Source organism: Garra rufa, chromosome 2 (assembly GCF_049309525.1).
Source record: "Garra rufa chromosome 2, GarRuf1.0, whole genome shotgun sequence".
Classification (NCBI taxonomy): Eukaryota; Metazoa; Chordata; class Actinopteri; order Cypriniformes; family Cyprinidae; genus Garra; species Garra rufa.
In genome coordinates this window covers 61162598-61177486 of record NC_133362.1, presented here as the reverse complement: position 1 = coordinate 61177486, position 14889 = coordinate 61162598, and the positions used below count along the sequence as shown (strand labels likewise).

Here is a 14889-nt window from a genome sequence, read left to right as displayed (position 1 = left end):
AGAAGATACTGAGGAACAAACAGGTTGGTTTTTATTCTCAAAGCTGAAATTAAAGATATTAATGAATAATGTCAAACAAGTGTAGAAATGTTGAGACATTCAACAGAAAAAAAGCAAACCTTGAAATGTGAGTAGTCATATTTGCCTAATGCATGCTGTCTATGAACAGAACAAAATAGGAGAAAACAGCGCTGTGAATATAAAGCAAGTCTTACATTAAAAAAAGCACAAAGAAGCAAGAAGCTACATTTAGTTGTAATTATGTGAGGTGTAAGATTGTAATGTATAAGTTGTACACCTCTATATCTTGTGTGTGTGCGTGTGTGTGTGTGTGTGTGTGTGTGTGTGTGTGTGTGTGTGTGTATATATTTTTTTAAAGGAGAGAATAAGGGGGGTGAAGGAGCAAAATATAAAAGAAATAAAGAGATAAAGAGAAGAAATTAAGAAAATAATTCAAATAATATCAATACAATTAAGTAGAAAAAATAGATGACCACTTTTCAGGAGCATCAGAGGGGAGCAGTAGGTCATACTTATAAAGAAGGTACTGTATTTTACCATGAGAACGGTATAAACCAGTGGTTCTCAAACTGATGCAGGAGTACGTGAACAAAATGCTGAGCTTTATTTCTACCCCAACGTAAAGTAACATTAAAGCAAGTATTTCTGACATGCAAAATGCCACTTTTATTATAAAAACAGTTAAAAGTGAGTAAATGGTCAAATGACATTAAGTTACCTTTGTGCTGGTAAAAGTTTCGTTTGTACTGCTTCGGTTTTTAAATTATTAGATATTACATTATAGGCGATGTCATCACCAAACTGACCCAAAATATGCTCAATCGCTAGTCGGTGAGTACTTGAACCTACGTACCAATCAGATACCATTTTCTTAAACAAGATATAAGTTATTCCCGCTAGTAAATCAGAATCCAGTTCTTCTTCGCTGCTCAAAAGAAAAAAATACAAATATGCTAGCAGTATGTCCGCTGTTTAGCAGTAAGACTAAGACTGGACCAATCAGCCAGTAAAATGGTGACATGTCTCATATGTTACGCAGTGCGGAAAACACAGAAGGAATTGCGGAATCCAGTCATTAAACGGAATTCACAGTTTAACGCGGAATGTCCCAGAATTTGTCAAAGTTTGGATGCATTAATCAAAGGTAGGTCATTACACTCATTATCAAATCGCGATATGGACTAATACTAATCTGCAAACGGAATGTTTAAATATGACTTATGTGTGGCTCTGTGTTAATGATTTCAGATAAGAAACATCAAACGGCACGCAAAACTAACACGATACGTTTGAGCATCTCAGCACATACCGTTTATCAACATGGACCGCAACGCAAACAAACTTGCACGAACCCCGAACAGCTTTATTCGGGAGCTAATGTTGATTTTGCGACACTGTTACTGCTGCGAGATCCAGTGAGAAGTGTTTTAAATTGCCGCACAATGAATAAGGTTGCTGTGAGATCTAGTGAGAATCTTTCAAATTAGTGATGGGAAGTTCGGATAATTTTACCGACTCGGATCTTTGAGTCTCGTTCAGCAAAATGAACAAATCTTTTTTTCGAGTCATTTCGTTCATTTTACCAAAATATAATTAAAAAGCTTCCATAACACACGATCTGCTTACACAAACGTTGATAACACTACAAACAAGACAAAACTATAACGCTATTAGAAACAGAAAAGATTAATTCATTGTTTACCTGGATCTTCGGTCTATGATTAGCTCCCTCACCTCTGTCCGGGTTTGAGTCGTTCGTTCATCACGTGACAGCCCCATAAGCTTAACCTATGCTGCCTGAGCTGGAAACAGAATTGATTAGTTCATCTCTCGAGTCTCGGGTTCGAGTCGTTTGTTCATCACGTGACAGCCCCATAAGCTTAACCTATGCTGCCTGAGCCGGAAACAGAATTGATTAGTTCATCTCTCGAGTCTCGGGTTCGAGTCGTTTGTTCATCACGTGACAGCCCCATAAGCTTAACCTATGCTGCCTGAGCTGGAAACAGAATTGATTAGTTCATCTCTCGAGTCTTCGGGTTCGAGTCGTTCATTCATCACGTGACAGCCCCATAAGCTTAACCTATGCTGCCTGAGCTGGAAACAGAATTGATTAGTTCATCTCTCGAGTCTTCGGGTCCGAGTCGTTTGTTCATCACGTGACAGCCCCATAAGCTTAACCTATGCTGCCTGAGCTGGAAACAGAATTGATTAGTTCATCTCTCGAGTCTTCGGGTTCGAGTCGTTCATTCATCACGTGACAGCCCCATAAGCTTAACCTATGCTGCCTGAGCCGGAAACAGAATTGATTAGTTCATCTCTCGAGTCTCGGGTTCGAGTCGTTTGTTCATCACGTGACAGCCCCATAAGCTTAACCTATGCTGCCTGAGCTGGAAACAGAATTGATTAGTTCATCTCTCGAGTCTTCGGGTTCGAGTCGTTCATTCATCACGTGACAGCCCCATAAGCTTAACCTATGCTGCCTGAGCCGGAAACAGAATTGATTAGTTCATCTCTCGAGTCTCGGGTTCGAGTCGTTTGTTCATCACGTGACAGCCCCATAAGCTTAACCTATGCTGCCTGAGCTGGAAACAGAATTGATTAGTTCATCTCTCGAGTCTTCGGGTTCGAGTCGTTCATTCATCACGTGACAGCTCCATAAGCTTAACCTATGCTGCCTGAGCTGGAAACAGAATTGATTAGTTCATCTCTCGAGTCTCGGGTTCGAGTCGTTTGTTCATCACGTGACAGCCCCATACGCTTAACCTATGCTGCCTGAGCTGGAAACAGAATTGATTAGTTCATCTCTCGAGTCTTCGGGTTCGAGTCGTTTGTTCATCACGTGACAGCCCCATAAGCTTAGTCTCGCATAGCCAGACCTTCAGACTGACGTCTTAAGGTCTGGAATACATGGCAGCTTTAATTGGCCAAGGCCCGCCTATAAGGCCGTTTGACCGACATGTCAAACAACCAATCACAGTTCGTTTCGTTCAGCGTCACGTTTCGGGGCGTAGAAATGTCTCCACAACAACTGACTGGCATGCAACAAGTCAGTCATTGAAATAACCAGCATTGAAAGTTAACGAAGAAGAGGAAGAACAAGCAGTAAGTCAGTAATTTGTTCGCGAACGTCGCAAATGTGTTTAACAACAACGGCGTCAGCATAAGCACCTTTTAGCAAAACGCAGAGTAAACCAGTCTGCGCTTTGTTTCCCGGCGGACCGAAAATAAACGCGACATTCGCGTGTTCCGGATATCCGATCAAATTCAACTAATCAGATGACGACTTCGACATTCCTGAAGTGTTTCCAGTTAAGTGTACCATATGCATCAGACGTTTAGCCAACGTTCCGTGGGCGTGACGTCTGAGGCTGAGACTACCATAAGCTTAACCTATGCTGCCTGAGCTGGAAACAGAATTGATTAGTTCATCTCTCGAGTCTTCGGGTTCGAGTCGTTTGTTCATCACGTGACAGCCCCATAAGCTTAACCTATGCTGCCTGAGCTGGAAACAGAATTGATTAGTTCATCTCTCGAGTCTCGGGTTCGAGTCGTTTGTTCATCACGTGACAGCCCCATAAGCTTAACCTATGCTGCCTGAGCTGGAAACAGAATTGATTAGTTCATCTCTCGAGTCTTCGGGTTCGAGTCGTTCATTCATCACGTGACAGCCCCATAAGCTTAACCTATGCTGCCTGAGCTGGAAACAGAATTGATTAGTTCATCTCTCGAGTCTTCGGGTTCGAGTCGTTCATTCATCACGTGACAGCCCCATAAGCTTAACCTATGCTGCCTGAGCCGGAAACAGAATTGATTAGTTCATCTCTCGAGTCTCGGGTTCGAGTCGTTCGTTCATCACGTGACAGCCCCATAAGCTTAACCTATGCTGCCTGAGCTGGAAACAGAATTGATTAGTTCATCTCTCGAGTCTTCGGGTTCGAGTCGTTCATTCATCACGTGACAGCTCCATAAGCTTAACCTATGCTGCCTGAGCTGGAAACAGAATTGATTAGTTCATCTCTCGAGTCCCGGGTTCGAGTCGTTTGTTCATCACGTGACAGCCCCATAAGCTTAACCTATGCTGCCTGAGCTGGAAACAGAATTGATTAGTTCATCTCTCGAGTCTTCGGGTTCGAGTCGTTTGTTCATCACGTGACAGCCCCATAAGCTTAACCTATGCTGCCTGAGCTGGAAACAGAATTGATTAGTTCATCTCTTGAGTCTCGGGTTCGAGTCGTTTGTTCATCACGTGACAGCCCCATAAGCTTAACCTATGCTGCCTGAGCTGGAAACAGAATTGATTAGTTCATCTCTCGAGTCTTCGGGTTCGAGTCGTTCATTCATCACGTGACAGCCCCATAAGCTTAACCTATGCTGCCTGAGCCGGAAACAGAATTGATTAGTTCATCTCTCGAGTCTCGGGTTCGAGTCGTTTGTTCATCACGTGACAGCCCCATAAGCTTAACCTATGCTGCCTGAGCTGGAAACAGAATTGATTAGTTCATCTCTCGAGTCTTCGGGTTCGAGTCGTTCATTCATCACGTGACAGCCCCATAAGCTTAACCTATGCTGCCTGAGCCGGAAACAGAATTGATTAGTTCATCTCTCGAGTCTCGGGTTCGAGTCGTTTGTTCATCACGTGACAGCCCCATAAGCTTAACCTATGCTGCCTGAGCTGGAAACAGAATTGATTAGTTCATCTCTCGAGTCTTCGGGTTCGAGTCGTTCATTCATCACGTGACAGCTCCATAAGCTTAACCTATGCTGCCTGAGCTGGAAACAGAATTGATTAGTTCATCTCTCGAGTCTCGGGTTCGAGTCGTTTGTTCATCACGTGACAGCCCCATAAGCTTAACCTATGCTGCCTGAGCTGGAAACAGAATTGATTAGTTCATCTCTCGAGTCTTCGGGTTCGAGTCGTTTGTTCATCACGTGACAGCCCCATAAGCTTAACCTATGCTGCCTGAGCTGGAAACAGAATTGATTAGTTAATCTCTCGAGTCTCGGGTTCGAGTCGTTTGTTCATCACGTGACAGCCCCATAAGCTTAACCTATGCTGCCTGAGCTGGAAACAGAATTGATTAGTTCATCTCTCGAGTCTCGGGTTCGAGTCGTTTGTTCATCACGTGACAGCCCCATAAGCTTAACCTATGCTGCCTTAGCTGGAAACAGAATTGATTAGTTCATCTCTCGAGTCTCGGGTTCGAGTCGTTTGTTCATCACGTGACAGCCCCATACGCTTAACCTATGCTGCCTGAGCTGGAAACAGAATTGATTAGTTCATCTCTCGAGTCTCGGGTTCGAGTCGTTTGTTCATCACGTGACAGCCCCATAAGCTTAACCTATGCTGCCTGAGCTGGAAACAGAATTGATTAGTTCATCTCTCGAGTCTCGGGTTCGAGTCGTTTGTTCATCACGTGACAGCCCCATAAGCTTAACCTATGCTGCCTGAGCTGGAAACAGAATTGATTAGTTCATCTCTCGAGTCTCGGGTTCGAGTCGTTTGTTCATCACGTGACAGCCCCATAAGCTTAACCTATGCTGCCTGAGCTGGAAACAGAATTGATTAGTTCATCTCTCGAGTCTCGGGTTCGAGTCGTTTGTTCATCACGTGACAGCCCCATAAGCTTAACCTATGCTGCCTGAGCTGGAAACAGAATTGATTAGTTCATCTCTCGAGTCTCGGGTTCGAGTCGTTTGTTCATCACGTGACAGCCCCATAACCTTAACCTATGCTGCCTAGCTGGAAACAGAATTGATTAGTTCATCTCTCGAGTCTCGGGTTTGAGCCGTTTGTTCATCACGTGACAGCCCCATACGCTTAACCTATGCTGCCTGAGCCGGAAACAGAATTGATTAGTTCATCTTTCGAGTCTTCGGGTCCGAGTCGTTCGTTCATCACGTGACAGCTCCATAAGCTTAACCTATGCTGCCTGAGCCGGAAACAGAATTGATTAGTTCATCTTTCGAGTCTTCGGGTCCGAGTCGTTCGTTCATCACGTGACAGCCCCATAAGCTTAACCTATGCTGCCTGAGCTGGAAAGAGAATTGATTAGCAGAGGTGGGTAGTAACGAATTACATTTACTTCGTTACATTTACTTGAGTAAATTTTTGGGGTAACTAGTTCTTTTAGAGTATATTTAAAGATAGGTACTTTTTGTCACACCCCCGGACTTTCTTGTTGGTTTCTCCCATTCTCCCCCGCAGTTCATAGTGTTTTTGGTTTCTCCCTCATTGTCTCCACCTGGATGTGTAATCAGTCTGTCTATTTAGTGTGTGTGTTTTCCCCTCAATGCTGTCGGTCTTTGATGTATTCTCCTGGTGTTCCTGTGTCTGCCTGTTTCCCTGTGGATTTATTAAATGTACGTCTTTTTACTACGTCGTTGTTTGTCTGTTCCTGCCTAGATCGTGACAGAAAGACCGACCTATACAGTTTATTTTTTTGGCGTGTTCTCCTCCGTTTTGTTTCCCGTTTGTTTTTCCCAGTCTTTTTGTTTCCGTTGTGTTTCCCCCATGGATTCCTTCCTACGTCCAGAATTCATTCTCCTCCGGCTGAAGCAGGGGGATTTACCGCTCGAGGGTTACACTCTCATGTTCCAGCTTGTAGCAAACACCACCAGCTACCCGGACGACGCGCTCTGTACGTTCTATGACGCTAGCCTCAACGCGTCGTGCAGAGCGCCGTCGTCCGAGGATGGCCCTCGAGCGGATTTCGCCGCATTTGTGGAGTGGACACTGGCGAGAAACAGACCCGCGTTCCCCACCTGTTCCAAGGAGCATCTCGCCAGTGCCACTCCGGACCCAGAGCCCAGCCAGCCACCCCGACCCGCGGAGTATGAGCCCTACATAGACGGAAAGCCCGAGCCCGGAGCGACAGCAGTATGGAGTGCCGACGGGGTCAAAACTGCTGATCAGGTGCGTGAGCCGGCCATTACATCTGCGACGGTGGAGTGCTTCGTGGAGCAAGAGAGGGCTGTAGAGAGCCCCGTCCACTGCACCGCCACTGGGGGTGAGCAAGAGCACAACTCTGGGGACTTAATTGACTGTTTCACGGAAATACCCATCTGCCTGGATTTCCCTCCCACCCTCCCTCTTCTGCCTAAGCCTGAATCTCCGCTGGTTCCGCCCAGCCTTCATGAATCTCCGTTGTCTGCTGTCTGTCCCCTTGCTCACCCTCAGCCCACCATCTGTGCGGGGGGTTCGCCGCGGGTCTGCCAATCTCCATCGGTGTCATGGCTGGAGGATCCCTCACCATCGCCTCCAGCCTCAGAGTCCTGGACTCCGCCTCGGCCCTCCGACCCTGCGGCTCCACCCCGGCTCTCTGCTCCCTCGTCTCCGCTGTCGCCCATCGGTCCACCAGCTCCACCGGGCTCCATCGTCCCTCCGGCTCCGCCCTGAGCCGGAGGGACGATGGAGCCCGGTGGAGCTGGTGGACCGATGGGCGCCTCCGGACTATACTCCTCCGGCTGTGCCTCGTCGCTCCGTCCCACCGGCTCGTTGGACCTCCTCCCTCCTGCGGGCACAGCCTCGGCCCTCTGTCGCTCCGGCTCCGCCGCGGACCTCCGGATCTCCATCTCCGCCTTGGTCGCCAGAGCCTTGGGTTCCACCTTGGCCCTCCGGATCCGCGGTGTCACCCAAGATCTTCGGCTTTCCGTCTCCGCATCGGGCTCTCCCACCACCTGCTCCGCCTCCGTCGGTCGGACCCATGGAGTCGTCAGCCTCTCCTCCACCATGGCTCCTCCTTCCATCGGCTCCACCGGGGAATTACATCTTGGCCGCGGCCTGGGTCCCACCTGGCTCCTCCTGCTCCAGCCCCTTCCTGTCACCTCCTTGGCTCCTCCCTCCGTCATCACCTCCATGGACTCTTCAGTCACCACCCTGGACTCCATCTTTTGCCCTCCTCCCGGGAGTCCGTCCTCCGCCGAAACCCCCTCCTGAGACTGTTTGCTGTTTCCCGTTTGTCGGCGTGAGGACACGCCTTCCGGGAGGGGGAGGTAATGTCACACCCCCGGACTTTCTTGTTGGTTTCTCCCATTCTCCCCCGCAGTTCATAGTGTTTTTGGTTTCTCCCTCATTGTCTCCACCTGGATGTGTAATCAGTCTGTCTATTTAGTGTGTGTGTTTTCCCCTCAATGCTGTCGGTCTTTGATGTATTCTCCTGGTGTTCCTGTGTCTGCCTGTTTCCCTGTGGATTTATTAAATGTACGTCTTTTTACTACGTCGTTGTTTGTCTGTTCCTGCCTAGATCGTGACACTTTTACTCTTATTCAAGTACATTTATAGTGAAAAAACTTTACTTTTACTTCACTACATTTGATGGCGTTCCTCCGTTACTGTCCTCAGAAACGTGTCGTTGGAATTTTCATTTCATGTCTGATAAAACTGCGTTAATACTGCTGTGTATTCAGCTGTTACTATGGAAACCATAATATTTCTGCTGAAGGCACTTGTGCTCGCTGCTGCTGCTGCTGTTAGCGGGACACTAAACACCTCCACGGCGGAATAAATAGCAGAAACACTGTATTTTATGCTTGTTAGTGTGTTTTTCTTCAGATATTTGTCTTTTCTCTTTATTACGACAGGTGAATTGTTGTAAATTGTTAAGCACTGTGTTTTCATAGCATTCAAAATGTGGAATCGTGTGATTTAAAAAATAAATTTTGCGAAATTAGTGGTGTTAGCGCCTTTTGATAGCACTGCTCTGTAACAACTCTTACATATTGGCTTGATTGTGTACTTCGGCTTTCCATGTTCATTTGTTTCATATCCTAAATATTTCCAGATAGCACTCCTGCTGTGTTCTTTATCAAACAAAGGCGGTCGCGGGGCGCCGTGCTCGCCTTTCTGTTCGCTTCACTTGAATAAGAGGAGACAGGCACTGCGGTCACGTGTGGTGTAGAAGTGAAAGTGACATCTCGGCTAGTATCGATACTTCGGGAAATTAGTATTGGTATCGTTCAGATATTTCAGTATCGATATTTATCAAAATATCGATATTTTTGACAACACTACTAGCTACTTGAGTACTTGTTCCATCGGATACTTTTTTACTCTTACTCAAGTAACTATTAAGATTGTTACTTTTAACTCATACTTGAGTAAATATTTCCATAAGTACTTGTACTTTTACTTGAGTACAGATTTTGGATACTCTACCCTCCTCTGTTGATTAGTTAATCTCTCGAGTCTTTGGGTTTGAGTCGTTCATTCATAGTTGCGCAATTGCGCATGCGCGACTGAACGAATCTCTCCCCGGGACGACTCGTTCTTCTCAAGTCACATTAAAGATTCGTTCAAAATGAATGAATCGTTCAAGAACGAACCATCACTATTTCAAATTCTGCCCAGAATTCTCTGTTATAAACAGGGCTGGTGTATGTCAGAAAACCAGGTTAGTACATTTTTCACGGAGGTACAGCACCTCAGATTTAAGCTCCAAACGTAATCAAAACTCAACTGCTTGTAGCTTTCAAGTAACACTTCAGACCTTGTTGTTCAGGTGTGTTTGATTAGGGTCGAAGCAAAACTGCAGGGCTGCAGCTCTCCAGGACCGACGTTCACCACCCCTGCTCTCGGGGGTCTCTTATGTATTCACCACATCTCACTTCACATTTAATTGGTATAAAAGGACATGTTTTGTGTGATGTGTTTTGGGGTATTTTCCATGTAAAAGATTAGTGTAACAGACCAGTGGTTCCCAACTACGTTTACGAAGGCCCGACCACTGCACATTTTGCATCTCTTCTTTGTCTGAGACACCCATTTTAGGTCTCAGTGCAGGGGTGTCCAACCCTGTTCCTAAACATTTACCATCCTTTTAAAGTTTAGCTCAACCCAGATCAAACACATCTGAACCAGTTAATTAATCACTTAATTAGAGAAACATGAAAAACATGCAGTGTTTAGGGGCCTCCAGGAACACTCCACTTTTTTTTGGAAATGGGCTCGTTCTTTAACTCCCCCCGAATTAATCAGTTGAGTTTTACCGTTTTGAAATCCATTCAGTCGTTCTCCTGTTGAACCGGTTCTTACGGACAGTTCGTTTTAAAGAACCGGTTAAAAAAAAACGGTTCACCAGGCTGGGACTCAAGTCAACATTCACTTAAAGTTAGTAGCTAATAACTTAAACAAAATTTTGGTCTGACAAGTTTCTGACAATTACGTTTTGCATCTAAGCACCCATATACAGTTACATGCAGTGATCATATGAGAAAGTCTTGATATAACAAATTATAAGATCAATTAATTCTAATCAGAAACACGATCAGCTTACTATGCACATGGACAATCCATAAAGATTTATGTGTTATAAACATACGTTTCACCAGATCCCCTCATTCAAGTCCTCAGTTAACTGCTCATAGCATTAGCACAGAGACAGTAGTAAAAAAGAACTAGTTCGGTTCAGATGGAGTCAGTCATAGCAGGAGCTTGTTTATGTTTGGCAGCTGCACGAGTCACACATGCGCACAGTATCAGCTCATCGATTCTCAAATCGGACGCGTCCGAAAGAAACCAGTTCTCGTTCAGTGTACTGGTGATCCGACAACCGCTTCATGCGCATCATCAGCTCTCTTTTCACAGCCGTTCAAACACTGTTTGAGTAACTAAATAACTCGGGAAATTGGTTTATTTCGAATCAGCGGGTGTGTCGGGCACGTTAAAAAGTAAGAAACTTTAAGTAACTTGTGGATTAGTGCTTACTGGAGACACGAACTGTTTCAAACGATTCAGTTCGATTTGGTGAACTGGTTCAACCGGTTTACTAAGAAGATCCGGTGAAATAGAACGATTCGTTTGCGAACCGGACATCACTAATCACTTTTAGCATAGATTAGCATAGATTATTGAATCCTATAAGACCAATATAGCATCAGCGGTGTATACAGCTTGTGATATTCCAGCTAGGTAACTCCCAATGTGACCGGCTTTTTGAAATTGTGATCGAACATCAGGCACTGCTTGATATTACTGCGCCTGCTGCATCTGTATTACGGCAGCAAACATCCTTGACTCTTACGCCGGAATGGGAGTGTAGTTCCTAATCTTATCGGCCTAGAAAATCGCAGCTTTACGTTTTCCACTGATCTTAGGACACAAAATAACTACAAAACATTCAATTTTTAAATAGGATAAATATCAAAACTCACTGGTCATTTTTGAACACAATGCTATATTGTTGTCATAGGATTCAGTGATCTATGCTAAGCTATGCTAAAAGTGATATTGCCAGAACAGGAGAACGGCTGAATGGGGGGTTTTTAATAAAACCTCAGAAATAATTATTGTGTGATGAATTTTTAATTTTGAAGGTTGAGTGGGGAGTTTGTCCCTTTTCCTTTATTTTTCCTTTCCTCTCTTAAATTTATTGCATTTGATCCCCTAGGAGACATAAAATATGGTACATCATAATTGAGATCAGTCAATATCTAGGTTTCCTAATATATTATAAGATTGAATAAATTGTACAGCAGCCAGCTTTAACTCTATAGGACACCAGCCGACCATGATCAAGTATGGACACCATGAAATGAGATCTAGCATACATGCATTACATACAGTATCTATACAATATCAATACAGTATGTTTTGGTGTTACCTCCTTTGTGGCATTAAAGTGGGATTAACTTTCATTTCTTTGTTTTCCCACCTTAGGCCCAACAGCACTAAAAGAGGAGAGAGAAGTACTGATTGAAACTGAAGAGAAAGATCAGTATGAGAATCCTCATGATTTCATAACTGGAGAAAAATCATTTTGTTCCTTACAGTCAGAAAATATTTCTGCACAAAAAAGAGCTCAAAAGATAAGAACGAATGAAAAAGGAGAATTTAAAGTCCACAAGAAAATTCACACTGGAGAAAGGCGTTTCATCTGCCAACAGTGTGGAAAGAGTTTCACTCGAAATAGTAGCCTTAAAGACCATATGAAAATTCACACAGGAGAGAAGCCTTTCATCTGTCAACAGTGTGGAAAGAGATTCATTCAAAAAGGAAAACTTAAAGACCACATGAAAATTCATACTGGAGAGAGGGGTTTCATTTGTCAACAGTGTGGAAAGAGTTTCTCTCGAAATGGAACCCTTAAAGACCACATGAGAATTCACACAGGAGAGAAACCTTTCATCTGTCAACAGTGTGGAAGGAGTTTCAGTGAAAATAGAAACTTTAAAAGACACATGAGAATTCACACAGGAGAGAAACCTTTCACCTGCCATCAGTGTGGAAAGAGTTTCAGTCAACAAGCAGAATTTAAAGTCCACAAGAAAATTCACACTGGAGAGAGGCGTTTCATCTGTCAACAGTGTGGAAAGAGTTTCACCCGAAATGGAACCCTTAAAAGGCACATGAGAGTTCACACAGGAGAAAAACCTTTCATCTGCCAACAGTGTGGAAGGAGTTTCAGTGAAAATAGAAACCTTAAAAGCCACATGAGAATTCACACAGGAGAAAAACCTTTCATCTGCCAACAGTGTGGAAGGAGTTTCAGTGAAAATACAAACCTTAAAAGGCACCTGAGGGTTCACCCTGGAGAGATGCCTTACGCCTGCAAACAGTGTGGAAAGAGTTTCCATATAAAATTACAACTTACAAACCACATGAAAGTTCACACTGGAAAGAAACCCTTCACCTGCCATCTGTGTGGGAAAAGTTTTAATCGAAAACAAACCCTTTATACACACAGGCGAATTCACATTTTAGAGAACCTTTTTACCTGCCAGCAGTGTGGAAAGAGTTTCTCTAGTAAAAGATACCTTAACATTCACATAAAAGTTCACACGGGAGAGAAGCATTTCATCTGCCAACAGTGTGGAAAGAGTTTCACTCTAAAAGAAAATCTTGACAGGCACATTAAAATTCACAATAGAGAGAAGGCTAACAGATCCCCACAGTGTGGAAAGAGTTTCAACTAAAATGTGTAAGACAGTTCCGGTCCTTGATTCTGATTGGTTGAACCACATCTGAAGTTGTTGTAAATTACTCTAAAACCCGACATTCTTTGTTGCTGATGTGTTTGCTTGGAGAAAAAACAACAAATGATCACAGACCCGCTTCACCCAATCCAACACTGGCTGCCTTTTTGTCTACAAATGGTCTTACTATGGCAACCAGGACTTCTGTGCCAGACCAGATAAACTTGATGACTCAAAAGTATGTAGAGAGAATCTTTTTTAACTAATACTCTAAAAAATGACACATACTGCCATAGGAACTGGGAAGATAAGGAAAATGAGCTGGAACTTTCCAGGACCAGAAGCCTGCCCCAGGCCTTGCAGCCTTTTCATTCCCCAAAGATCACAGGATTTAAGCTGGGTCTCTCTCTCTCTCTCTCTCTCTTTCTATCTCTATCTCTCTCAGCTCTTCATTCTTCTTCACTTTCCACCTTGGAAGAAACTCCCAATCACCACAGAGTCAGGACATATTTGGAATTCATTGCTCTTCAAACTCAGAAAAATATAATCAAGTCCAAAACCTTGAAACCATGAAGACTTTCATCCAAGACTTCATTCAGACACTCGTCAATGACCAAGGGAATGCAAGTATCAAAAAACTTTACCCAACAAACAGAGGTTTAGTTTAAGTTGTAAACACTGTTGTAAAATGGCACTGATGGTTTCATTCAGGTGGTAAACTAACTCTTTCAATAGCCATAATTTTCTTCATAAGTTTCTCGATTGGCTCCATTCATCCAGTCTGACTTGCCCTTCCTCCATTTATGAGTGATTGTCAAGTCAAGTCAAGTCAAGTTTATTTATACAGCGCTTTTTACAATACAAGTTGTGTCAAAGCAACCTTACAGTATTAAAATAATAAGATAAAATGTCAATAAAAGTGCAAAAGTTCCATATTGCAGCAAAGTCAAATTGGAGAGGACTCATCTGGTTCCCGTGGCCTTGTGCCGGTGGCCGTTTAGGGTAGGAGTTCTTTCTGATGATCTGTCCCTGGGGCTCATCTAGTTGACACGGTATCCGCTGACATTCGGCTGTAGGTGTTTATCCACCTCTTGGTTTGGACTGGATCCGGGGGACTGCAGTGACCATCTGATCTGGATACGGACTGGATCTGGTGGCTATGGCGACCTGGGAATAAGAAACAAACAGACTAATATTAATGTAGATGCAAGAGTTCTAAGTTGCCACAAAATCAGATTGGAGAGGACTCATCTGGTTTTCGCAGTCTTGCGTCGGTGGCCGTCTAGGTGATGGGGTCTTCACTGATGATCTGTCTCTGGGGCTCATCTAGTTGATGTGGTCTCTGCTGACATTCAGGGCTGTAAAGGATATCTCTGGGTGCTGATGGGTACAGACTGGATCCGGGGGACTGCAGTGAACGTCTGATCTGGATACATGATCGGTGGCTACGGTGACCTCGGAATAAGAAGGAAAGATACTAGTATTAGCGTAGATGGCATTCTTCTTCTGATGCAACGAGTACATCAGGTGTTTTAGGAAGTGTCCCTGGTTCCGGTTGACCTAAATAATGCAGCCTAACAATCCTTTAACGGATTTGGATTGTGAAATGTATTAAGTGTAGGCCAGGTTAAAGAGATGTGTCTTTAATCTAGATTTAAACTGACAGAGTGTGTCTGCCTCCCGAACAGTGTTAGGTAAATTGTTCCAGAGTTTGGGCGCTAAATGTGAAAAGGACCTGCCGCCCGCAGTTGATTTTGATATTCTTGGTACTATCAAATTGCCGGAGTTTTGAGAACGCAGCGGACGTGAGGGACTATAATATGATAAGAGCTCGCTCAAGTACTTAGGAGCTAAACCATTCAGGGCTTTATAAGTAATTAGCAAGATTTTAAAGTCTATTGTATGATTGTTTGTTTCAATTAGTCATCCAAGTGTTAGCCACAAATAAATGTTTATTGA

At 44.1% G+C, this 14889-nt stretch overlaps 1 protein-coding gene across 1 annotated transcript; it reads left to right on the top strand.

The window, feature by feature from the left end:
* Positions 1-489: 489 nt before the first annotated feature.
* On the top strand, positions 490-12930 carry LOC141326020 (uncharacterized). The gene is made up of 2 exons (XM_073834730.1): positions 490-544; positions 11675-12930. Exons 1-2 carry the CDS (start codon positions 490-492, stop codon positions 12928-12930), a joined length of 1311 nt encoding a protein of 436 aa, XP_073690831.1.
* The last annotated feature ends 1959 nt before the right edge of the window (positions 12931-14889 follow it).

What these genes read in the sequence shown, in the direction of transcription:
- LOC141326020 (XM_073834730.1), top strand. Translation starts at nt 490, where the DNA reads ATGACCACTTTTCAGGAGCATCAGAGGGGAGCAGTAGGTCATACTTAT. An exon ending in AGGTCATACTTATAAAGAAG is followed by an intron (nt 545 to 11,674) that starts GTACTGTATTTT and finishes TTCCCACCTTAG; the next exon opens with GCCCAACAGCACTAAAAGAG.